The sequence below is a fragment of the Phaseolus vulgaris genome, chromosome 2 (genome assembly GCF_000499845.2).
Source record: "Phaseolus vulgaris cultivar G19833 chromosome 2, P. vulgaris v2.0, whole genome shotgun sequence".
Classification (NCBI taxonomy): Eukaryota; Viridiplantae; Streptophyta; class Magnoliopsida; order Fabales; family Fabaceae; genus Phaseolus; species Phaseolus vulgaris.
Window position 1 is genome coordinate 14,466,048 of NC_023758.2, and position 26,646 is coordinate 14,492,693.

General features: G+C 33.1%; 1 protein-coding gene across 1 annotated transcript; it reads left to right on the forward strand.

Annotated features, from left to right (window-relative positions):
- The first annotated feature begins 20,722 nt into the window (after window positions 1–20,722).
- On the forward strand, window positions 20,723–21,574 carry LOC137809070 (uncharacterized). Its single transcript, XM_068610212.1, has one exon. It carries the CDS (start codon window positions 20,723–20,725, stop codon window positions 21,572–21,574), a length of 852 nt encoding a protein of 283 aa, XP_068466313.1.
- The last annotated feature ends 5,072 nt before the right edge of the window (window positions 21,575–26,646 follow it).

Sequence of the window (26,646 nt, forward strand, 5' to 3'; positions counted from 1 at the left end):
TCCAACCGATACACATGCCCCCCAAACTCGAGGGAGAACCTTTCAAAAGAGCCAGGATGTAACTGTTTGGTGTCTCGAGGTTGGAAGTGATATTTTTTTTTATCATTAATGGTTTGTTGACCACACGTTTTTTATTTGTATTTTTTCATAAGTATGAATTTCGACCAAGCGTTCTACTCTAATCAATTTAATAAGTTGAATTTTGATTGCTTGATTTACCTTGCATTTTCTTGTCTGGGAGGGATTGTCGTTTAAGACAAAGCTTCCTTACCCGAGCTAACTATTTGGTTTATCACTATTCAAGAGGGATTTCCACATTAGGGCAAAGCTTCCTTAGCCGAAGTGTAGAGAATTTTAGGCATTGAGAGGGATTTTCGATTATTTGGCAAAGCTTCCTTAACCGTGCCAAGCCTTGGGGCATCGGGAGGGATTTCCATGTTAAGGCAAAGCTTCCTTGACCGAGCCGAGTCTTTGTGTTGAACAAGGTGCTTTGATGCTTCCAAATCTGAGTAGAAAAGTTGAAGAACATGTTGTTGTGTTCGTGTGTGTGGTTTAGTAGTTTTTGAAATGTCAATTTGCACCTAGTACTGATCCAAGCTCACTTGAGTTTTTATCTCTTTGAAATGAAGTGTTTTGTAATATATATATATATATATATATATATGATTTTTCTTTTAGGGTAGACACTTTAGTTGTTACTCTTTGATTTTTTAAATTTAAAGCAATTCAGGGAAGACTCTGGTTAGAAAATCCTTAGTTTTTAAGTTTTTCCACCTGTGACTCATCTTTGTTTCCTGTGAGTTGACTTGGTTAACTTCTTAATTAAAAAATAAGTTAATAGGTATTAGTGTCCATTCATATTAGGGATTTCATTGGTGCATGACTAGGTCATATTCATCACATTCATACTTCTGTTGAAGACATGTCTAGTGATACAAAGTCTTTTAGTTCATCATCAACTGCAGTTGTATATCCGAATTTTGAAATTATGAACCAACGAACCCTTAGAGAACTTGCTGCTCCAGATGTTTCGATCCAAACTATGTGTATCCAATACCCATATATGGATGTGAAATGTGAGCTTAAATCTGGTTTGATACACTTGCACCCCATAAGCATCTTAAGGAGTTCCATACATTGTGCACCCCCATGAAACCAACTAGGGTCTCAGAGGAGCACATCAAGCTTAAAACATTCCTTTTTTCACTCCAAGATGCAACTAAAGATTGGATATACTATTTGCCAACAAGGTTAGTGACTAGTTGGGAAGGGCTAAAGAGGGTATTCCTTGAAAAAAGTTTCCTGACATCTAGAATCACATTAATATGAAAGGAAATATACGGGATCAGGCATCACGACATGGAAAGTCTCCGTGAATACTAGGAAAGATTCAAGACTATGTACAAGTTGTCCATACATCAGTCTACACTATGCATATAAGTATGTATACATGGAATGATGTCATCTTGTGCCGAGTGTTTCCAACAACTTTGAAAGGAGTAGCTTTGAGTTGGTTTACTCGGTTACCATTGTTATCTATTGATTGTTTTAATACTCTAGTTAAGAAGTTTGGAGCTCAGTTTGCTACGAGTCGCCCATATCATTTGACATTAATTGATTTGGTAAATATAAGACAAGAAAATGGAGAATCGTTGAGAATATTTATGGAGCGCTTTGGAAAGGTGGCGCTAAGTATACGTAATCTTAGTCCAAAAGTTACTATGCATCATATGATTACAGCTTTAAGGTCGAGACCATTTGCCGACAACCTTTGTAAAAAACCAACAACAAATCTTGTTGAGTTGAGGCAACCTACAACAAAGTTTATGCAGGTGGAAGAGTTGAGGGAGTTTTGAAATCAAGTGAGGGTGGAAAGAAGAAGTGAGAAGAAGCCGAATGAGAAGGAAGGAGGACATCAATATAGAAGAGCAAGAGAGGAACCTCGTGGCCGAAAATTTCAACAATATACACCTTTGAGCACCAACAAAGCATGAATACTACAAGAAGCAATGGCAACCGAGATAATTCCGCCACCAAGGAAAGTAAGAACGCCAAAACAAGTTGATCAAAGCAAATTTTGTCAATACCATAAAAATCATGGTCATCATACGGAAGAATGTGTAGCTTTGAAAGACCGAATTGAAGAATTAATTAAAGTTGGACAGTTGAGATGCTTTGTAAGAGATGGATGAATATGGAATAGACAGAGTCCAGAGCCGAGAGGAAGGAGATATCGGTAGGAGAGAAGAATGACTTGAAAGCAGAGGTGACATGAGGGTTGAAAGGAGGGATGAAAGAAGAGAAGGAAGAATGGAGATACGAGACAAAAGGGGTTATCATAGTCCTCAAAGGAGAAGTCGTGAACAAAGTCTAGGAAGACCTGTTAGGAGTTTCAAAGGTTTTGCTAGAGGAGGAATGTCTTCGGTTACAAGAAAGAAACATTTAAGGAATGCTAGAGTAGTAAGTCATGTTTTTAAAAAAGAGAAGTTTGCCACCAATGTTGTTTACTGATGATGATTTCCAAGAAATTGATCCTGAACAAGATGATCTGATGGTGATAACGGTGGAGATATCAGAGTATGTTGTCATGAAAACTCTCGTAGATCAAGGAAGTTCTGTTGATATCTTGTTTTGGGAAACATTCTGCAAGTTGCATCTGAAGGACGAATATATGATACCATTTCGAGAACAATAATCGGGTTCTCAAGTGAGAGAGTTGATAAAAAGGGGTATTTTGATTTGTAGAAAACATTTGGAAGAGGAAGTGCAACAAAAACGATTAAAATCAAGTATTTGGTGGAGGATGCATGCACTTCATATAATGCTTTGTTGGGAATATCTTCGTTGAACAAGCTAGGAGTCATACTGTCGACACCACACTTGGCTATGAAATTTCCAATTGAGAGAGGGGATATAGCAACCATATATGTCAATCAAAGAGTTGCTCGAGAATGTTATGCCACAGGACTGAAAATGGTTCAAGAGCCAAGAATGCTAAGAAGGAGGGTGGAGAGCAGAAATTTGGTGGCAATGGTAGATTTAGACCCAAGAATGAATGATGAGGAGAGAATGGAGTCGAGAGAAGAAACACATCTATCTAGCCAGGGGAGGAGGAAAAGCAGTGCACATATATAGGGGGAAGCATGCCAGAAGAATTAGTAAATGGGATGATTGCAACGTTATGAAGAATTAATGATTTGTTTGCATGGAAAGCGACCAATGTATCGGGAATAGATCCTGAAGTTATTTCCCATAAGCTGTCCATATGTCGGGAAGCAAGGTTGGTAGCTCAGAAGAGAAGAAAAATGGGAGAAGAAAAACGAAAGGCAACTTTTGAAGAAACTGAAAAATTGTTGCAAGCTGATTTATCCAAGAGGCTCAATACACAACGTGGTTAGGAAATGTGGTGCTTGTTAAAAAGCCAAGTGGAAAGTGGAGAATGTGTTTTGATTACACATATCTAAATAAGGCATGCCCAAAAGACTCGTATCCACTGCCAAGTATTGATAGATTGGTTGATGGAGCTTCCAGCCAGGCTGTGATGATTTTTTTAGATGCTTATTCTGGTTAGAATCAAATACAAATGTACAAGCTGGATATACCTAAGAAAACTTTCACCACTAAAATGACAAATTATTGTTATAAAGTTATGCCTTTTGGCTTGAAAAATGCTAGAGCAACACATCAAAGGTTGATGAACAAGGTTTTTAAAGAAAAAATTGGGAGAAATATGGAGGTTTATGTGGATGACATGATTGTTAAGTCATGTGTGGTGGACGAGCATCCGAAAGATCTTGAAGAAGTCTTCGTGAAAATAAGAAAGTATAATCTACGATTGAATCCTGAAAAATGTGTCTTTGGGGTGAGAGGTGGAAAGCTTTTAGGGTTCATGCTTACTAATAGAGGAATTGAAGCAAATCTGGATAAATGTGAAGCAATTTTGAACATGAGAAGTCCGACGAACTTAAAATAAGTACAGAGGTTGGTAGGAAGACTAAATGCCTTGACAAGATTTCTGGCAATCCTTGTCGAGAGATCAAAGCCGATAATAGAGTTGTTGAGAAAAGCTGAAGCCTTCAAATGGAACGAGCAATGTGAGCAAACCTTATCCATGATTAAGAAAATGATAGTTGAACCCCTAATCCTAGTTAAGCCAGTGTCAACCCAACCTATAATTGTATATCTAGCAACCTCAAATGAAGCCATAAGAGCAGCCTTGATCCAAGAATACCCAGAGTAAAACCCGATATACTTCGTAAGCAGAGCCCTACAAAATGACAAAACAAGATACTATTTAGTTGAAAAAATAGCCCTTACCCTTGTGTATATGCAAGACGTCTCCGACCATATTTAAGAATCATCAGATAATTGTGAGGACCGACTATCCGATAGCAAATTTTTTGAGAAAACTAGAACTTGTAGGTAGAATGGTGGCATGGTTAGTGGAGCTTTTAGAATTTGAAATCGGATACGAACCACCAGAAGCTATCAAAGTGAAATCTCTTGCAAATTTCATTATTCAATTGCCGACAACAACATCTGAGCAAGAAGCATGGGTTCTATATGTTGACGAATCATCAAACAAGAAAGGGAGTGGAGCAGGAATTGTACTAAAAGAATGGAGACATTTTCAACTAGAGATGGCTTTGAAATTTGAATTCAAAACTTCAAATAATCAAGCCAAATATGAAGCCTTAATTGTAGGATTAATTCTTGCCAGAGAAATGGGAGCTCAAAACGTTATACACAAAAGTGATTCTCAACTAACAGTGGGACTTATAAAAGGTGAGTATCGTGTAATAGATCCTTTGTTACTAAGCTATTATTGATGAATTTTTACGGCAAGTGCATCGTGTTTGTCAGAAGTAATAATTGTCCCTAAGGATAGATATCGATCTCACAAGGAACAGTGAATTATCGAGTACAATATTTGTTAAATATAACAATAAAACAATAAAAAGAATTTTGAGTTGGTTATGTTGACACTGATCAATAAGAAAACAAACAAAGAATTAGTTGCTTCAATTGGAAAAATAAGGATTAGGTTTCACCTCTCTCACTCTCATGTATTTTGATTAGCATGTTAATATTAAGTTCTTTGATTGAATTTGATGATTGTAAAAAATTCATTTATATCAATCTCTCAAATATAAAATCCTTTATAATGTTTCCTAAATATCGATCTCTCGCATACTTATAAAAATAACTTAGAATCACACTCAGACGTTAATGGCAATTAACATTTCAAGTCTATCTATAGCAATCTAATATGTTAAGTATTGTTGTTTAGGTCTGAACCCTAAAGTATCTCTCAGTCAGATTTAAGATTCTCAATTTGTCATGGAAATTTAAAAGTAAAACAATAATACCAATAATCAATCAAGAACTGAATATTAATATATAAGATATCACCTCAATACATAAGGGTTTGAGCATATTACTCCCTATCCCAAAGGGTACAATTAGCCATGCATACTTCTAGCACCTTCCATTCTCCCAATTGGGTTACAATTCACTCTATGATGTTTTCCTCTTATTCTGGCACACTAGGGTTGAGCCTCTAGCCCCTATTTATCCTAGTTTTCTAGGGTTAGGTCGCTTCCTATGTCGCGCTAATGGGCTAAGTGCTAAAACATAAAAAAAAAGTCAATCTTTCTTTGCATCTTTTTCCATTCTGGGACCTTCCAGCTTTCTCTTTTTAGCTCAAATTATTATCCTTTACTCCAAATCTTCATTCCTCCCTAAAAATCTGTAATTAACACCAAATTTGGGAATAAAATGCTCTTATTCAAATAAAGCTCATAAAAAATGTAAAAAGGTATAAATTCATAAATTATGGATTATTTTATATGTAAAATAGCAATAAATCCTCATAAGTGTCTATATTTTAATATGAAATATTACTGAAATTAGACACTTATCAATTATCATAAAGTTTTAAACATCATGAAAAACTTTGGTAATACTGAAATCAAGCACATTCCAAGAGAACGAAATTCAAGAGCAGAATCATTGTCCAAACTGGCAAGTCAATGAAGGCAGACTTAGAATAACTCAATTATACAACACACTATGAATAGTTCGATAGTTGGAGTTGAAGAGTGTTCGACAGTTACAACAACAAAAGATGATTGGATCAAATCATATAAGGAAGTAATGAAGAATCAAAAGCAAGGGATTGAAAATGATGTTAAAATGCAAGAAAAGCCGCCAAGTTTGTCATTATAAGAGATGAACTATATAAGAGAGGACATTGAACTCCACTATTAAAGTGTCTTTCTCAAGAACAGGCCAAGTATGTGATCCGAGAGCTTCATGAGGGACTTTGCGGACTACATTTTGGTGCACGTACGATGGCGACAAAAGATTTACGTGTTGGGTATTATTGGTCGACAGTACGAGAGGATTATAATGAATATGTTCAAACTTGCAAGAAATACCAAGAGTTTGGTAATCTTAATCACATAATGTCTCAAAATTTACAAGGAATTGTTTCACCTTGGCCATTAGCCAAATGGGGGATGGGCATTATAGGCTTATTCCCTTTAGGACGAGGACAAACAATTTTTTTGATTGTTGTAGTGGATTACTTCACAAAATTGATAGAAGTTGAAGCTCTCACAAGAATAACTACTAAACAAGTTTAAAAATTAGTGTGGAAAAAATATAATTTTTAGATTTGGTATCTCACATACTATTATAACTAACAATGACCGACAATTTACTGATAAAAAACTTATGGAATTCTATGCAGATTTAGGAGTTAAATCTATAACAACTTCGGTTGAACATCCGCAAATAAATGGACAAGCGGAGTTCGCCAACAAAGTTATTCTTGACCAGTTTTAAAAAAGACTTAGAAATGCAAAGGGACTATGGGTCGAGAAGTTACCAGAGATACTATGGGCATACAGATGCACGCCGCAAACAACAACTGGAGAAAGTCCATTCCACATCACATATGGTACTGACGCCATGATACCAGTTGAAGTAAATGAACCAACTTTGCGAAGACAGATAGAAGACTGGGACATAAACAACGAATGCTTAAGAATAGATTTGGATTTGATTGAAGAACTCTGAGAGAAAGCAAAAATAAGAGAGGAAGCAATGAAGAGAAAAGCATGCAAAAGGTTTAATGCCAAAGTCAAGCCGAGTGTTTTTAACAAAGGAGATCTAGTATGGAGAATGAGAACTAAAGAAAGAAAGGATCCAACCCAAGGAAAATTAACACCAAACTGGAAGGCTCGTTTAAAATAGTTGAAAATCTACAAAATGAAGCTTATAGATTAGAAACACTAGATGAAAAGACAATGTCGAGAACATGGAATGCAAGTCATTTGAAGTTTTATTTCAGCTAAGAATTCTATGTAATGCCAAGCATCAATCATTGAATATAAAACCTTTCAGTAAAGGATGGTTTCTGATGTATAAAGAAATTCTTATTCAAGATTGAACTACCTAATGAAGAAGTTATTCATATGAAGATCGAACTATTTAATTTCTCAATACTTCATCTAATTTAAACCTCTCAGCTTAGGATGTTTTCACTCCAGGTGAATCCCTCCCGAGAGCACATTTTATCTAATTCAAACCTTTCGGTCTAGGAAGCATTCACTCCAGGTGAAATCCCTCCTGAGAGCGCATTTCATAACTAAAACCTTGTAGCTTAGGAAGCTTTCACTCTAGGTGAAATCCCTCCCGAGAATGCATTTCATCTAATTCAAACCTAGTGAATCCCTCCTGATTTCTTCTAAGTAAAACCTCTTAGCTTAGGATGTTTTCACTCTAGGTGAATCCCTCCCGAGAGTACATTTTATCTAATTCAAACCTCTCGGTCTAGGAAGCTTTCACTCCATGTGAAATCTCTCCTGAGAGTGAATTTAACCCTAACTAAAACCTCTCGGCCTAGGATGTTTTCACTCCAGGTGAATCCCTCCCGATAGTGTATCTCATTTAAGTAAAGCCTCTCAACCAAGGATGATTATCATTCCATTTAAATCAAATCTCTCAGCCAAGGAAATTCTCATTCCAGGTGAATCTTTAGAGCAAGAAATAAATGTCAATTTTTTCTTACTAAGCAAATCTACATAATCCAACACTTAGAAATTCTCGGTCAATGATGTTTCAACAATAGCTAAACGTTAAAGATAAACTTTTCGGATTAATAGAAAGTATAAATCTCTTATTTTAGGAAATAACTTATGTTGTTAAAATAAATGTTCTTAACTAAATAAACTCTAATTAAAATCATTTAATCATTTTTTATGATACATTTAAAAGGCCCAAAGGTTGAAAGGATTAAGAAATTTTAAATCATATTTATATAATTTAATTTTTTAACAAGTTATTTTGAAAATGTTAAGAGGTCGTTTGGTGGAAAGCTTTAACCACATTTTGAGTTGTTTAGGGTTTGAGTGGTTTTATCATAAGTTGAGAACTCCTAGAGGTCGAAAATACCAAAGTTTATTTATTTTTAGATACAAGTTTAAAACACTTAGTCATTTCATTTTATAAATTTGTCATGTTGAATGACTGAAAGGTTGAAAGATTGAAAAGAAAATTATGACACTGAAACTATTATATTAAAGTTTAACAACTTCAGAAATGGAAAACAAAAGCCAAGTCAAAATATATCAAACTGGTAGCTAATGACCGGAAGGTATTACAAAAAATAAGAAATTACAACTAAATCATTCTTCAACATCAACATTCTCATCGTCATGTGCAGCTTCCTCTTCCGGTACTACATCATAAGGAATGTCATCAATTGGAATGAGCTTTTCGTTGTGAAAATCCTTGCCTAAAACAAAATTTCCTTCATCCAAAGGAATCTTATAAAAATATCTGGCTTATAGAAAGGCTTTGGAAAAAACTAGCTTATGTTGATCAACAACAAAGTTCTAAGCTTCTGTTAGGTTTTTCTTTAACTAGCTTATCTTTAGCTCTAATTCATTTATCTTCTCGGCATCAACATGTTTAGCAGCAGATAAATCAGATAAGCCCCCCTTCAACCTTTGTATTTCACCTTGAAATGTTAACCTTTTGGCAGTCAAACTAGAAATTTCATCCTTTAACAATTCTTTTTCAGCTTTGCAATGAGCATGGGCATCCGACAATTCTTTGATTTGATTGGTCAAAGTCAAGTTGGCTTCAAGATCAGATTCAAGACTTTTGCTAGACTCAGCCAACTCCTTCTTCACATTTTTGAATTTAGTGGTAGAGACATCATTAACAATTTCTTCTCAAAGCCTTTTCGCAATTAGTAAAGACTGAGTGGCAAGCTTGATCGCTGAATCCATAAGAGAAGACACATTGGCCGACTGAAACATGTGGCGAGATGGCCCATCTAGATTAGTGTGAACAAATCTCGAGAATCGTGTTGAAGCAACGAAAATAGTTTCAGAAAGTGGTTGAGAGGAGCTTCCAGCAGCATGATGATGACGCCTTGGAGAAGAATGTGACCACCCACTACTTCTATCTCCTTTTATACTCTTCTTATGAGGCTCAACAACAACATTACCAACATCATCGGTTTCAATAATAGTAGCTTCAACTCGAGAGATGGGTTCTACAACTTCAACCTCTCTTTCAGGTTGAACTTCCCTTCCGGGTTGAGGGGTGGTTGAACCGCCAGTTCTGCTGAATAAATTTGAAAAATATGCCCGTCCTTTCAGATTTATGGCGGCCATCAAACTTGAAATCCAAGAGAAAAATTAGCAAAGTTAAAATTCTCTTCTTCAAAAAAGAAATTTTGAAAAATAATACATACCGATAAAATCCTTCTCTGGTTTACGGGAAACATAAATTCGTAATAGAGCGTGAGTAGGAAGCTTTCGGGATAGATGGTTAAGAACCAAGAGAACATGATGATCTTATGCACTCATTGAATGGTATGACCAGGAATTGAACTTTAAAGGGGTACTCGTCCAAAAGAACAAAAATTTTGGGACGTTACCATCATAAAAATAGTTCTTACCGGTTTTTTCAATCAAAATCTTGAAAAAACCACCTTTAAAGTTTTTATAAGAAGAAGTGAAGGGAGAAAGAAGAGAAACTTTCGAACAACTGATCAAAGACAACCAACTCGATCATTTACCAGGCCGAGAACTATAAAAATAAAGAAAACTCACGGATTAGGAGACAATGAAATATATTTACACAAAATGCGAAAGGCTTGCATAAAAGCTCAGTTATTAGGGTGTAGTTGAGTAGGGGCAACGTTAAGAAGACGAAGAACACCCATTTGAAATTCATCCAGTGGAAACCAAACATGAATGTATGTAAAAAGACATTCATAAAAATAAAAGAACTCACAAGCCTCGCCTTCACGACCATGACAAACATTGACGATAGCTCGAGCACGCCGAAAAGAAATAATTTCTTCAGTGGCATCAGGAGAATAAATAGAAATTTTAGATAAAAAGCTATGAAGGGCTGAAGAATAGCGATACTGTGAGAAGTATTCATGAACTTTAGGGTTAACCTAGTCATAGCCACGACAAAGACTCCAATTCTCTTCTACTCTCTCGGCTCTTTCTTTAGCCTTAAGATCCACAACTTCACCACTTGAACTCATATCAAGTTTTATTTTTTACAAGAGATGCGGTAGTTGATGAAGCATCTGAATGAATGTTTTTATTTGTCTCAATCATCTTCCCTATAACCCCATTACTCTCACTCGAAAACTCTTCAGAAACGAAAACAAACTTGAGGAAGACATAATACCTTCTAAAAATACAAAAGTATTAAATGCAGTGGGGTATACCATTTGAGACCAAATATTTATATTGTTTACAAACCCCTTTCAAACAAAACATCGTAACATCATGATCGTTGAATTTGAATGCATCCAACGATCAATGATTGATAAGCCTTCACCTTAACGGTACAGTAAATATGCACATGCAAAACGATACAATCTTTTTGTACGAAAGTGCATTTAATATACAGAATCTCATAAATGCCAAAATCAAAATCATTTCCCAAAAACCTGATGAGCATTTAAGACGACATTTTGCCTTCTCTAAAAGGCATATTATCTTTTTAATTCTTTATGTCTGGGGGGCTAGTGTACTGTCTGGGCCGAAAGGTCGAAAGGTTGAAAAGTTTAGGTTGAATGACCGAAAGGTGGAAACGAAACATAAATGAATAAATAATTATGGTATAATTACCTTATTTGTCCCTACATTTAGGGTCAATATTCAATTTAGTACAGTGGTTTTTAAAAATCAATGTTTTATAAAATGTATACAAATTGGTCATTTTCGTTAAGTCGCACCTTACGGCGTCAAGTGTTGCTTATGTGGCAGAGACGTGGGATTGAGAGATGTGGCGTGTCAAGATCAGGTGCTGACGTGGTAGTGGAACCATCGAAATTGGGATTGGAAGCGTAGAGGAATTGAATCCCTTCAATATCATCATGCGCTAGCACCACCTTCTTCCTCTACGACGAAATCGTCGGAAACATAATCGCTTCTTCCAAAGACGACTGACCTAACCCTAACAAGTGCCCAATCTCGTGCACCACCACTGATTCCAAATCCACCGTCATTGGGAGTGTCGGTTGTGTCATGTTGCCGAAAACCACCTAGTTCTCGTCAGCATCCAGGTGGAACCTTCCATTCGTCGGCGAGAACGTGTGTGCCAGTGTCCCCAAACTATCGTCAAATGGCTTCCTATCGCTGTGTTCACCACTGAAGAAACCGATCTTGATGTCAACGCTGAAGTACAACACCGTTTCACGGAACATTAACGACGTCACCTTCGCTCGCCAAGTGAAGGCGGTAGCGAAAACGCCTTTGATGATGTCGCTAAGGTCTGAGCTTTGACCCAGTCATCCTTTTCAAGAACAGAAGATGATGAGTTGAGAAGAGTGGCAGAAGCAGAGGCCATTGTTGAATCTTATCTCAACCACTACCAACCTTTCTACCACACATGCAATCCCTTTCTTTGATTTTATAACTCTCTAACTCTTGTTTCTTTCAGCTAAGGCTCCTTGCTTGACACGTGGATGATTATCTCTGCTCACATTGCACCCTCCTTCGTGGTTCAAATGCATGTTTTTTTTTCCTCATCTTGTCCTCTTCCAATGCATTGGTGCAGATTCAATGACACCATGTGTTCTTCTTTTTCTTCTTCTTTGTTTACTAGTAATTATAAAAATGTTAAATAATAAAAGGAACTTTTCAATAATTATTAACCAAACATTTTGATTAAACTGAATGCATCCATTTCAAGGCTTTTCATCTTGGAAGAAGATGTTTCTTAACTAGAGAGTTATGGAGTCGAAGCCACAAGGGTGATGGGTGCCACCACAGGAGTAGCTGTAGGCACAGGTGTAGGGGGAGAGCTCACCAGAACTGGAGTTGGTGGGGAGCTCACTGGCAACGGTGGGGAGCTCACTGGCGCCACAGCCAGAGGAGACGTTGTCGGAGGCTTGGTCGGTGGAGCAGGAGCCACATCGGTGGGAAGAGATTTCGTCGGCTATGATGCAGGGGTTAAGGCCTTAGGGGACGCCGCCACTTGACAAGTCACATCTCTCAATCCCACCTCTCTCTACCACATAAGCAGCACTTGATGCTATAAGGTGCAACTTAACGGAAATAACCAATTTGTATACATTTTAAAAACATAGGGACGAATTGATTTTTTTTTAAACCACTGTATTGAATTGAATATTGACAATAAATGTAGGGACAAATAAGGTAAGTAAAATATTGTAGCAAAGCCCATTAAATAGGCCCAAACATGGGGAGTATGTTTAATAAATATTAGGTACAAAAAGTAAAAGCCCAAATGCATTTAGGGCCCAATAAGAAAGTATTATAAATAGGTGATCAACTCAAGAGGTAAGGAGAGTGAACTAAAATCGATTCTAACTTTATCATCGGAGCCCCTCACACACTTACCAGAGAGCTGATACTGAGACCAAAGACCGAGAGTTCCAGTTGATCCAACCCAGTAAGTGAGAGTCCACAAATTATACCCAAGTCCAAGCCCAAATAACGTGAACAGTGTAGCCGAAAGTCCAAGTCCTAATAGAAGATCGAGAAGCCGACAGGTCTAGACAATAGGAAGATTGTTTATTTTCAGGCCCTATAAGAATATAGATAATGTATCGTTTAATGTAAAAATTAACATTAAAAAATAAACCTAAAAAGATCATCATATCCTATAAATTTGTAAATTTTGTCCTCTATCATTAGTTTTATTATTTATTTATTTATTTATTTTCTTGCCAAAAGCAAATCAACGATAAATAGTCAAATGTAAAATGTGAAACTTAATGGTATAATTATATTACTTAAAAATCAAAGAGTCCAAATCATATTTTCTTGTAAAGTTTTAAATATTCTTTTTTTCTAAGAAAATGGATTTGCATAAAAGAACATTTGAATCTCTAAGAGAAAATTTTCTTTTGGCATAATTTCTTCATATCTTGCAAAAAATTATGTGGTATCATTCTTGTACTGGACACAGTGCTCAAGGCTAAGAGCTTTGTCTAGTACACAAGCCCTCCATGTTCGAGCTGAGCTTGTCTAAGCGAAGAGACTCTTCGAGTGCTCTGGCGGCTTACGTGGCAGTCTTGCAACAGACAGGTGTGGCATATGTGAGACCTAGGTCAAGTAAATGTTTCTTTTAGCTTAAGTACGTATGTTCTAGGGCACATAATAGTTAAGTTGCATGCATGACAAAAAATAATGTTGCACCATGAGTGAGGTGCCCCCATAAGCGGAATATTCCCATGATGTTGACGCATGAGTTGGTGCCCTGCTGGCAAGTGATTATTCTGTTACTATTTTATGCACTCCTTAGAGATAAGATTCTTTTCTGTTGCTGCACCTAGAGAGGGCGCCCTTAAACAAAATGTTTTCCTTTTGAGTATGCTTTCATTTGAGATTAGATTCTCGTGAGAAAAAGTTATTACAAAAGATAAGCTATAAAAGGGAGTAGAAACCTCAGGTAAAGGTACGTTGTTTATGAGACAAAAACTGAATACTTCTTAAATTCTAGTAAACTCTTTACTGACTTGATTGTCAGAGTGCAATCCACAAGTAGGACTCCCTTTGTTTCAACGGAGTTACGTTCTAGAGCAACAAGAGATATAATAGATTTCTGAAGAGACAGACGAAACTAGAACTTGTCACTAGAATCAATAGGCGAGCAAGTCAACCAGAGAGAACAATTTTATTAACATATTAGTGTAAATTCAGTAAATTTTCTGCTTTTGTTGGTAAGACTTTCTTAGTAGATTGTAAGAAAGGTTTATTTAGTGTATTGTTATATATGTATATATGATTTTAAGTTGATTTATGAAACAATTTAAAAAAAAATCAGAAAGAAGATTTTCTTTATTTAAATATCATTTTTACCACCTTCCTCGTGTTAATTTACTTAGCATTTTTTGGCAGATATAACCACCGGTGATTTGTCTATAATTTCTATAATATCATCATCTGCCACAATATTTATAATAATAAAAAATAAAAAAGTGCAAATTTAACAGTTAATGAAATGAAAGATGGTTGTTTAAGAAACTGTCCAATAAAATACTTAAAAAAAAGAGTAAGGAAAAATATTGTAACACTTATTGGTTAAAAGGGGCAAGGTGATTTTGAGGAATTTAAAATTTGACCACTAATGTATACAACAAGATTACTAAGAAGCCACTAAGTTGAAACCATTTATTTTTATTGATTTTTTTATCATCAATTTAAATATTATTTAGAACCAATTTATTAAGGATTTAATATTTCTATCTTAGAAATCATGTATATTACAAATTATAAAGTATAATGGTTAATGTCATCACTCAATGCACCAATTTATTGAGATCTCCTTATTTTTATTTAGCTAATTGTTTTTTTTTATCAGCAAAGTATTTAGCTAATTGTTAATGTTGAATAAGAACAAAATGAAAAAACTTGAATGAATCTACTTGAAGCACCAGGTTAAAGTAAGTAATATATTAGATAAATTGGAACACCATAACCAATTCAAACACCTCAATTTTAAGGAAAAGTCTCCTCAGACAATTTATCTAGAAGATGAAAATAAAAAAATTAAATAAATTTGTCTAGAAACTAAAAATGCATCATGCCTTTTAGCAAATTCCTATTTATATATTTACACTCTTATCATGAATTAGCAATCCATGTGTATAAATGAAGTTAGTGTTCATCAGCAATGTGTTGAGATGATGAATCACTAATTAGGTGGTTCCTTCCTTTTGCTACAGAATTACTCCTGCACTTGATTTGTCATAAATTTGATTAAAAAAATATATATGTGAATGCAAAGTGAGAAAAAAAATTCCAAATATGATGATTTTTCACCCAATCATCGCGTGTAGTGATGAATATCGTATGTTTGAGCTCTTTCCCATTTTCATAAAGACACTATTAAAAAAGAAACTTTATTATGACATGGGTATCAATTTTTCAACCGTTTCTTCAAAATATTTGATCGTACTACTTGTACTTTTGTTAATAACTACCACCAGCAATTACCAATTTTCCCAGTGGTGCCTACCACTGATATAAATGCCTCTTTTTCTCTTTTTCTCTTTTTCTTTTTCTTTTTTAAATTTTTCCCTCTCTTCCACCTCCACAACTTCGTCCTTCTACCTCAGCCTATAGTCAAATCAAGTTAAATACAAGAACCAGCATTCAAATTTCGAGACCAAGGCCAAAATTCATTCATCTTTATTTACATTTATAAACAAAATTTGGGACAATTCTTTCTATCGATCACCTGCATCAAGTTTATTGATTGCTGTTCATAATTTGTTTTTCTTTAATAATGTTTTTTTCATCCTGAAGAGCAATATAGGAATATGAGTTTATATATATACTTTTTGAATCAATAAAATAAATTTTAGGTTTGGTTATTATTTTTTTAGTTTTAAGTATATCATTTTAATGTCTCAACTTTAAAACTACTGTTTTGCTTATAGTTAAGGAATAAAGTAATTTGATTTTTTATAATTTAGTGTTTTAAAGCTATAAACATGTTTTATTTTCAATTTGATAGACTAAAATGATTTTTTTAATATTTGAAAATTAAAACCAAATCTATTTTAAAAATTTCAAAGACTAAAAACATGTATTTTATTATCTTATTGCAATTTATTCATCTAGCTAACAATCTTCCTATACAATTGGCATTCATTTTAGTTTCTAAAACTATAATATAATTATATAAATATAGTAACATTCAAACATAAATCTAATGTCATATATATTTCTTTAATATTTGTGGTTAGAAAGTTAAATTAGACGAGAAAGAAGAAACAATTCTGTTCCGGGCATTCAAAATAATTGGTTTTCCTCTAGAAATTGATTTGAAATTGTAGTTTTTATCCTCCCTGTTATCTAAGTAATTATAATAACATCAAAATCATCCTAGAATAAGGATAGACCAATAACATTTTGTTTATAGAAAAAGATGTCTACCAATAGGATTACAATAATGCAAGAAAAGGTAAAGTATATGTTGGATCAAACAAGCATTTTTGAGATTATTATTAATTAATTTACTCAAAAGACGCACCAAATAAATTATTATCAAAAACTTAGAACATGGCCACGTGCATGCGTCACTTTAGGAAGAGATATGATAATTAATAAACATTGATACACATATATACATAGATGAATAAAAAAAAATGGTATGCATACTTATTAAAATGATATAATAGTAAATACAAACTTCAAAACCAAGCAATTGGATTAAAAAATAAAGATTCTTGGCGTGCATTAAGCACTTATAATAATCCACCTCCTTCATAAACCGAGAAAACTTTTCACTCCTTTGCCACCCGCACACGTGTCAACCGCTCGTGTAAAGTCGTGTGGTCATGTGAAGCATTATTGGACTATGGGAAAGGTCTTAAACGACGAATTGCGACTCACAAAAAACACACACTAAACAAGAAATCTTGCTTATATGCTTAAATGAAAGGAGGAAGGATTAAGAAAACACTGCGTAAATGTGCTATATTTTTTTATTATATTAATATATCCTCTCATTCACTAACTACACTTCTCAAAAACCCCTCTTCAACTTACCAAATGATGGCTCAAAATCTTATCATTTTTAGGGTTCATATCCATCCATAAACATTCATGTGAAAATAGATAAACAACCTAATTCAAAAGTTCATTTGGTTTTCTTAATGAGTGGACATTTAAATTAATATACTTCACTCTAATCCAAATTACACGCCGTTGTTGATAACGATAATAACCAGATCTCATTTGGTAAAAGGGATTTGCAAAAAAAAAAAGGAGATTATTTTAAAACATTTTTTTAGGGGTTTTCGTTTATTAACTTGGTAGCTTTAAGGTTGAATTATAATGACACAAAACATTAGTTTATTTCTATTTTGTGCACCAAAATAAAGACTCCAAATATGTCCCATTACCGTTTTTTATTCAATAATAAGAAAAACACAACTTAGTATGCAAGGCTTTGTTACGTGTGATCTGTCTTAAACACGATAGCTTTGGGTATTACGTGACAAAACTTGGTTGTTGTTCTTGAAAGAAAAAGATGTGGTGAAGTTTTGGTGATTTGAGTGAAATGAAAAGGTATTGAGCGTAAAAACAAAGAAAGGCACGCATGCCTTTAAACCTAAATAGGTAGACAAATAAAAAGAGAGAGAAAGATGAGGATATGTGGGTAATGAATGTGTAGATCCAAAGTTATTCTTTTTGTTTTTTCCTTATTTAACTAAAAAATGGTGTGAGAAACAATAATGAGTGATTGGTTAATGATCTCTCACTTGCTCACAAAAAAGAAGTGGTTATGTTGTTGATCTGAATTGAATTTTGGAGTATAAGAGAAGAAGGAGAAGATAAGTGGAAGAAACCCTAATCTATAAACCCATGTGACATGCATTGGGTTTTATCATGCAAAGGACCTCTACCACCATCATATAATAAGACCAACAAAAGTAGGTTTAAAACCAACGCACCCCATTTTCCATTTTTAGATTGCTTTCACATATAAACCAAAACCCTTTTCTTCCTCTTCATTTTCTTGTATTTTCATATCACTTTATTATATTCTCTCTCTTTCTAAATTCTCATCATAATATTACTATTATTATTATACCATTTTTTTTCTCTTGTTCTTTTTTCACCAACTCTATACACGTATACCAACTATTCTCAAGTACTTTTTAGGCTAAGTGCCTTCTCTTCACATCAAAACTCAAATTTAGAAAGAGAGATAGATATTTTCATTTTTAGGCATGATGCCGGCAGGAACATGAGAAAAAGTTCAACAAATTAAAAGTTAATTAATTCCATTAACATAAAAAAAAGGGTCATTAAAAAAAATCCTTAACCCACGTTAATTTAATTTTAAAATTTTAAAATGGAATTACTAATTTTAATGCATTTTTTCAATTCTGAAAATAAAATGCCTTTCAAAATTTGAAAAAAGAAAAAATGCGTGAGTTTTTTTTTGTTAGGAAAGGGAATGCTATTTTATGGTGGATTCAAAAAAATTGTGGATTCTCAGATTGTTGGAAAACATCAATTTTTTAGGGGTTGTTACTTTAGGCATATAAATACAGAATTTTGGATATTAACACTTTCGAATTTGATACATTGTAAATGTTTTTCGGAATTATCAATATTAAAGTGCATTTGTTACTCACATACCCTACAAATAAGACGAAGATAAATCAAAGTAAGTCTTTCTTTGGATATGATAATAGGCTCTCAATTTTTCTTTACAAAGTGATGATTTATGCACAATGAGTTTCTCCATACAAAGAACAAGGAGAGATAGAAAAACTAACCCAATGAAGGAAGGAAGTTATTAAGTTTAGACCATTCTATACAATAGATAAGATAAACTTGCACATGAATACCTGTAAGACTTTAGATTAAAATTCTATGATATGTTTTATGTGTGTATGTATATATTTTTTATTATTAAACTTTATTTATAAAACTTCATCGTCTTTTTAAACTTCTTTTCTTAAATTTTCTCTTCATTCTTTTCAAGATTCTGAAGTCATTTATTATCTTCTTCTTTTTTCTGATTAGAAGTCATGATTTAGAAGATAACAAATATTACAATAATTTAAATGGATCAAATTGTGTTTTTAAGTAAATTTGTATTTCCCTTATATCTATAGTTTTCTCTTTTCCTTTTAATTCTTGCATGTATAGGTTTTCTACAAAAATTCTTGCATGTATAGGTGCATGTGAGATATGACTCAATAAATTAATCTTGGTTAGCCTAGTAATAATATGTTCTTTTTGTAAATCAGGATCTTTAGGAAGTTATAGGATTTCCTAAAAAATTGACTTTTTATCGTTTGGTTAGGAACACAAAATAAGATAATAAGATAAGAGAAGAGAAACACAAAATAAGATAATAAGAGAAGAGAAGAGAAGAGAAAAGAAAAGAGAAGTTAATAAATTTAATTTAATTCAATTAATTTGGATATTGAATTGTGTTTGGATTTTTTAGTTGGATTTAAAGACTAAACATAATTTTAGATTTATAATTTTAAAATGTAAAGTTAATATATTCTATTTTTTTAATGAGTATCAGACTTCATATTTGACCACTAAGGATCACGATACCTTTCTAGGTATCCTCATCATAATACACATAAAAAGATAACAATACTCATACATGGGTCTTACGTGAAACTCATACAAGCAAAACTTAAGCGGCTAATTTTTGCTTTAAGCAAAAATCATGAATAGGGGGTCATTCTTTGTCTTGTTCTCGAAAGTTTATCTCTTAAAGGAGAAAACAACAGAGAAAAGGCATGGTCTCTCTGTCTCACTTTTTCTTAAGTGAGAATACTGAGAATACTTCACTTAAAAGAAAATATATCACAAACCAAATTATATAACAACTTGAAACCTGTCTAAAATTTACCAAATTTTTTTTTATATCAATTCCACTAATTTTAACAATTTTAAACCAACAATCAACATCACACGAATGCTTCCAAACTCATATAATAGTTATCCAACTCAAAATAGTCATTCCAAATTTAATTTCACATAATTCAAACTATAATTCAAGCAAATACATATAAATCATTTACCCCACTTGTATAATTTCAAGTTAAGTATCTATTATAACCAATCTACAATGCGAAACATAATTTGATCGATTCAAATTATCCTAATCTCTATTTTATTCTAAATTATGGTTTCTAATAAGAGAAGAAGATAAGAATGACTTCAATATCTTAGAGAGTGTTGGTTATTAATTCAGATTTTATTATTATTAATTCAGATTTTATTATTATTAATTCAGATTTTATTACCCTTAAACTATTTTACCGTTATATTCCTAGTTTATAGCTTCCAGTAATTGTAATTATTATATATATGATTGAGTGAATCAAAATGAATAAGAGATTAGTTTTGCAATTACGTTTAATCAGTTGCTATAACATTTTGCCTTTTCTTATTTCCTTCCATTAGTTCCTACAACTGGTATCAAGAGCTAGTCTGTTATCATAAACTCTACCCAATTATCAGTCCCTATCCTTGATGGAAAAAATTACAATCGATGGTGTGTGCAAATGAGAGTTTTGTTTGATTATCATGAGTTATGGGATGTCGTTGAGAGTGGAGTGTCTGCATTAGCTACTAATGCAACTGAGGCGCAACGAGTAGCGCATCGTGATAAGAAGAAGAAGGACAATAAGACTTTGTATCTCATTCATCAAGGGATGAATGACGAGACGTTTGAACAGATAGAAGGAGCAACAACTGCCAGTGAGGCTTGGACAATTTTGTCAACCAATTATAAAGGTGATGATAAGATCAAAAAGGTGCGTCTTCAAACCCTAAGACGCCAATATGAACTGTTGCAGATGGAAACCACAGAGACTATTGATGTCTATATAAATAAAGTTCTTGCCTTGACAAATCAGATGAAGACCAATGGTGAAACACATCCGGAGCAGGCAAATGTGGAAAAGATTTTGAGATCTTTAACTCCCAGATTTGAACATGTTGTTGCCGCAATTGAAAAGGCCAATGACATTTCAAAAATGACAGTAAGGTTATTGTCTGGTTATCTACGAGCGCATGAGAAACGAATGAATGACAATAAGATGGAAAAACCAATTGAACAGGCTTTACAAGCACAAGCCTCAATTGGTAGTTCCTATCATAAACATGGTAGCTATTTCAACAAAGGTCGTGGTGGCCATAATCATGGAGGCGCTTGGTGCGGGGAACGTGGTCGCGGAGGACGAGGAGACATTTATAATAAATCAAATGTTGAGTGTTATAATTGTCATAAACGTGACCATTATGCAAATGAGTGCAGATCAAAAGGTGATAATCATGCTGCCAATTGTGCTCAAGAAGAGAGTAATCACGTACAAGATGAAGAAGATCATGCAGTACTAATGGTAGCCACATCAAATGAAACTCCAAACAATCAGACTTGGTATTTGGATACAGGTTGCACAAATCACATGTGTGGTAAGAAGGAGTTGTTTGCAGATTTGGATGACTCATTTCGCACAAAAGTGAAATTCGGTGATGGCAGGTTCGTTCCGGTGACTGCATAAGGGCGAATTCTTATCACATTGAAGAATGGTGATCACAGGTACATCTATGATGTTTTCTATGTACCTGATATGAAAAGTAATTTGTTGAGTATGGGGCAGCTGGCCGAGAAGGGTTATGTGATGCACATAGTTGAAAATAAATTATTAATTTTTGATAAAAAAAAGGTAGTTTGATTCTTAAATCCTTTTTATCAAAAAACCGCATGTTTCCAATAGATATTCATATGGGTGACTTCAAGTGCTTGAATGCAATAGTGAATAATGAATCGTGGTTATGACATTTACGCTTTGGGCACTTAAATTTTCAAAGTTTGGAAAATCTTTCCAAAAGAAATTTAGTGAATGGTTTACCCCATATTCATCACCCTGATCAATTGTGTGAGGCTTGCATTTTTGGAAAGAATCACAGGATACCATTTGTTAAGGAGTCTTGGCGTGCAAAATTTCCTTTGGAGCTTGTTCATACAGATGTTTGTGGCCCGATGAACATATCATCAGTTGGAGGTAATAAGTATTTTTTAACCTTTATTGATGATTTTTCAAGGAAAACCTGGATTTATGTATTGAAAAGCAAGGATGAGGTATTCCACTGCTTTAAAATATTTAAAGCATTTGTTGAAAGAAAGAGTGGCAGACAAATCAAGATGGTGCGTAGTGATGGAGGATGTGAGTACAAGTCTAATGAATTCAAGAGGCACTGTGAAGAACTTGGGTTGCAACATAACATAACTTGCCCCTACACACCTCAACACAACGGAGTTGCTGAGAGAAAGAATAGAACAATCATGGACATGGCGAGGAGCATGCTTAAAGCGAAAGGTATGCCAAATTATTTTTGGGCTGAGGCCGTAACATGTGCGGTATATTTGATAAACAGATCACCCACTCGAAGTGTTCCTAACACAACTCCGATTGAGGCATGGAGCGGAATCAAACCCAATGTGCAACACTTGAAAGTATTTGGGTCCATTACTTATGCCCATGTCCCTAAGACAGCAAGGTCGAAGTTGGATGATAAGGCAGTGAAGACCATTTTCATTGGTTATAAAAATGGAGGATACAAACTGTATAATCCAATGACAAAGAAGGTGATTATTAGTCGTGATGTTACATTTGCCGAAGATGAGGAATGGCAATGGAATGCAACAACTGAAATGGATTCAAAAAAACGATATATTTACGTTTTGAACGATGATGTGGAAGATGGAGTCACTCTTGAAGCACCTACAGTTCAACCTGAAGCTGTAGTTCAACCTGAAGCTGTAATTCAACCTGAAGTTGCAACTCGAATTGCAACTATGATGGAGCGACCAAGAAGGCAGCAGCGACAACCTGTACACCTTCAAGATTGCGAAGTAAATCTTGATGATGAAGTTGATGACAATGGAGATTTGGTTCACTTTGCTTTTCTTGCAGAATCAGAACCTGTGAGACTTGCCAATGCCATTCAACACCCCAAATGGCAAAAGGCTATGAATGAAGAATTGATGGCGATTGAGAAAAACAATATCACGACTCAAATTGGGAAGATTGTTCCAAATCAGAATTAAGGGAGGATGTTGGTTATTAATTCAGATTTTATTATTATTAATTCAGATTTTATTATTATTAATTCAGATTTTATTACCGTTATATTGCATTAATGGTCAATTTACAGGTCTGTTAGTATTCCTAGTTTATAGCTTCCAGTAATTGTAATTATTATATATATGATTGAGTGAATCAAAATGAATAAGAGATTAGTTTTGCAATTACGTTCAATCAGTTGCTATAACATTTTGCCTTTTCTTATTTCCTTCCATCAGTTTCTACAGAGAGAAAGTACAAAAAAGCTAAGAGAGATGGTGAGGCTTTATAAATGAAAATGAATAATTAAAATTTTAATACATATATATAATTATATTCTTTTTAAAACCATATCTATTAAACATAAAAATTAGGTCATAAATTTTTCCATAACAGAAATTTTCATCCTCGAAAAATCATTTAGTATGAAAGAGGTAAGGGTATGCATCTCTCATCTTGTCTTCCAATTCCAAAGAGTCACCAATTCTCAAATCCAATAACAGCTTAACCATATTGATCCATCTACCATCCAACTAGTTTATGTCGATTAGTGAGAGGAGGATGTAGGGAACTTCATAAGCTACTACTTCTAACAATCTTATATCATCCAATGAACTTAGGAGATAACTTCCTGGACTTGATCACTTAGCATTAGGAGAAACCTTAGCATCAAACTCCAAAGTTCATCTTTTCTTATGTGCATATGATTTTTGCCTACTTAAGGATGTTTTCATTCTATCCTAGTTCTAATTGATCTTCTCAAAAGTCTATTTCAATAAATTAGGTCCAACAAAATATTTATTTCCATCTTGAAGCAAACATAGTGTAGTCATACACTTCCTTTCATACAAAACTTCAAAAGGTGTCATGACAATACTAGTATGGTAGTTGTTGTTGAAGGTAAACTTAACTAAAGGCGTTACTTTATCCAAATTACCTATATGATCTAAAACAAATCTTCTCAATAGATCTTCGAGAGACGAGATAGTTCTCTCATACTATCCATCAATTTGGGGATGATAAGTTGAATTGAGATTTAGCATGGTTTGTAAGGCTTCCTACAAGGTCTACCAAAACCTAAAAGTAAACCTATAATCTCTATTAGACACAATGTTAGAAGGTACACCATGCAACCTTAATATCTCCTTGTACTAGTAAAAAAATATTATTTTATAATGACTTATTATGACAGTTGTAATCCACCTGCCATAATAAATTAGATAGTGATATAATCATAAATACCATGATACTTACTATGTCGGTTAAAATAAAAGCTAACATAGAACGTACTTAATATGATTTTATAATAACTTACTATGACAGTTATAATCTACTTGACATAATAAATTAAACTATAGTATTTACTATGTCAGTTAAAATATTTAAATGACAAAGAAAATATAATGTGTGAGGTGTGATGAAATTTGCCTCTCTTTCGCGCTTAGTGCTTCTTCCCCTCTTTCACTTTTTCAATTCCCCGTCTTTGACTTCATCGTCTCCTTTTTCACATTTAGTGGTGAAATATGTAGCCTTTCGCTCATTTTTCAGCTCCCCTCTTTGGCTTTGGCTTCATTGTTGCTCAATGCTCCCGTCATTTGCATAAAAAAATTCACCTGCATTTTTCCAGTAACATTCTTCCTTGTTGAAAATATGATTGTTCTTCTTAATTAGTCTTCTTGTTGTGTTGAAAATGTGATTGTTCTTATTTTTGTATTGCAAATATTATTTTTCTTCTTGTTGTGTTGAAAATACGATTGTTAAATGTGATTATTTTTCTTATTTAAAATATTTGGGCATATTGATGGTCCAACAACCCTAACTTCCTCTAGTTATCAAGTAAGGCTTGTCATTAATGCTTTGTTTGGATTAAGCAGTGAATTTGAAGTTGTAAATTTGAAGAGAAAGTGTGAGGTTGTTTAGATTACAGTAAATAGAGTGGAAATTGAAGGGAAAATTTATGAAAATTTGTGAATGATTTGATAGATATAATAAATTTAAAAAAATTATAAAATTATATGTATAATAACTAATTTACTTACATTATTATAAATTAATTTTAACTAAATAAAAGATAATAATTTTATAATTTTAATTAATAATTTTAATTTTATTATTACTAATATTATTTATTTTTATCATTAATATTTATTATTTATATTTCTTTTAATTATTTTATTATAGTTATTATTTCACAAATTATTATTATTATTTTTATTTTAATTATCATTTTATATATTTATTAATATTTTATTATTTTAGTAATTATTGTTATTTATATTATATAATTAATTATATTTATTTTATTATAATACAAATATAATATGAATTAATTAATAACATAAAAATAATATATATTTAATATAATAATTATGAAATATATTTTTAATATAATATATTTTTAATATAATATATATTTAACCATAGTTTCCTAGCAAATCTTTGCATATTTGCGAAGAAAGAATAATCAATGTTTTTTGCCTCGTTTTATTGGTTTTAATAATTTTTTGTTTCTTGCTTTTGCAATTTCTATGTCTTTTTTTGCTTGCAAAAATTCATCCCCGAAACCGAACAAGCTATAAGAGTTAAATAGTAACTAGATACTAGAACTCCCAAAAGATGTAATGTATAAAAACAACTAAAAAATTTGAAGACATAGAAAATTTTATATGCATAGAAAAATCATCCTTAGTTAGCCCCATAAACTTTGACTCTTTTATGAACTTTGTGCTAACAAGAAATCATTTCTCTAAAACTTTCCATTCCAATCAAGTATTCTCTAGCTTCCATAATTTGATATGCATTCGTCCACCAAAACTCAACTTCATTTATAAGGAGGTAGACTAAAAAATATAACTTCTTCTCATTTGAAAAAATAGTAACCTCAAATATCTTCTTTACCTCCCTAACCTACTAATATGCCAAGTTAGTTTAGAATTCCCACTAAATTTAAAAGAATTATATCTCATGCATTTCAACTAGACTCAAAATGAGAGATAGATATTTTGAAGGTGTGTATGTTGTGTGGCTTCAACTTCCACTATAGTTATCTTCATCTTATTGTAAAGTCACTTAATATTTTTGTTTTGTGATTTTTTTCTGTCGATAAAGAACATTGGCCATAACTTTTACAACCTTAACCATCTAGCCTATGTCGAAAGGTAGAGGATGAGGGACAAGAAGTCTAGGTATCATATTCTATTTATTTAAAATTGATTAGTACTTTATATAGAACTATTTTAACCATCTTTCTTAGATTAAACAAACTAGAAAAAAATTCACAAATAATATATATATATATATATATATATATATATATAAACTTAAAATTATTTCTTTCAAAGTCTAACCTAAAGAAATAATTGCTCTAATATGGCTATTGTAACACCCCAATAATTATACTATTTTCAATGCATAATAAATTATATGTATAATACTTATCCTTCAAACTTTGATATTACAAAACATGAAAAAAAAGTTTCAAAAGAATATTTACAAAATTTACATAA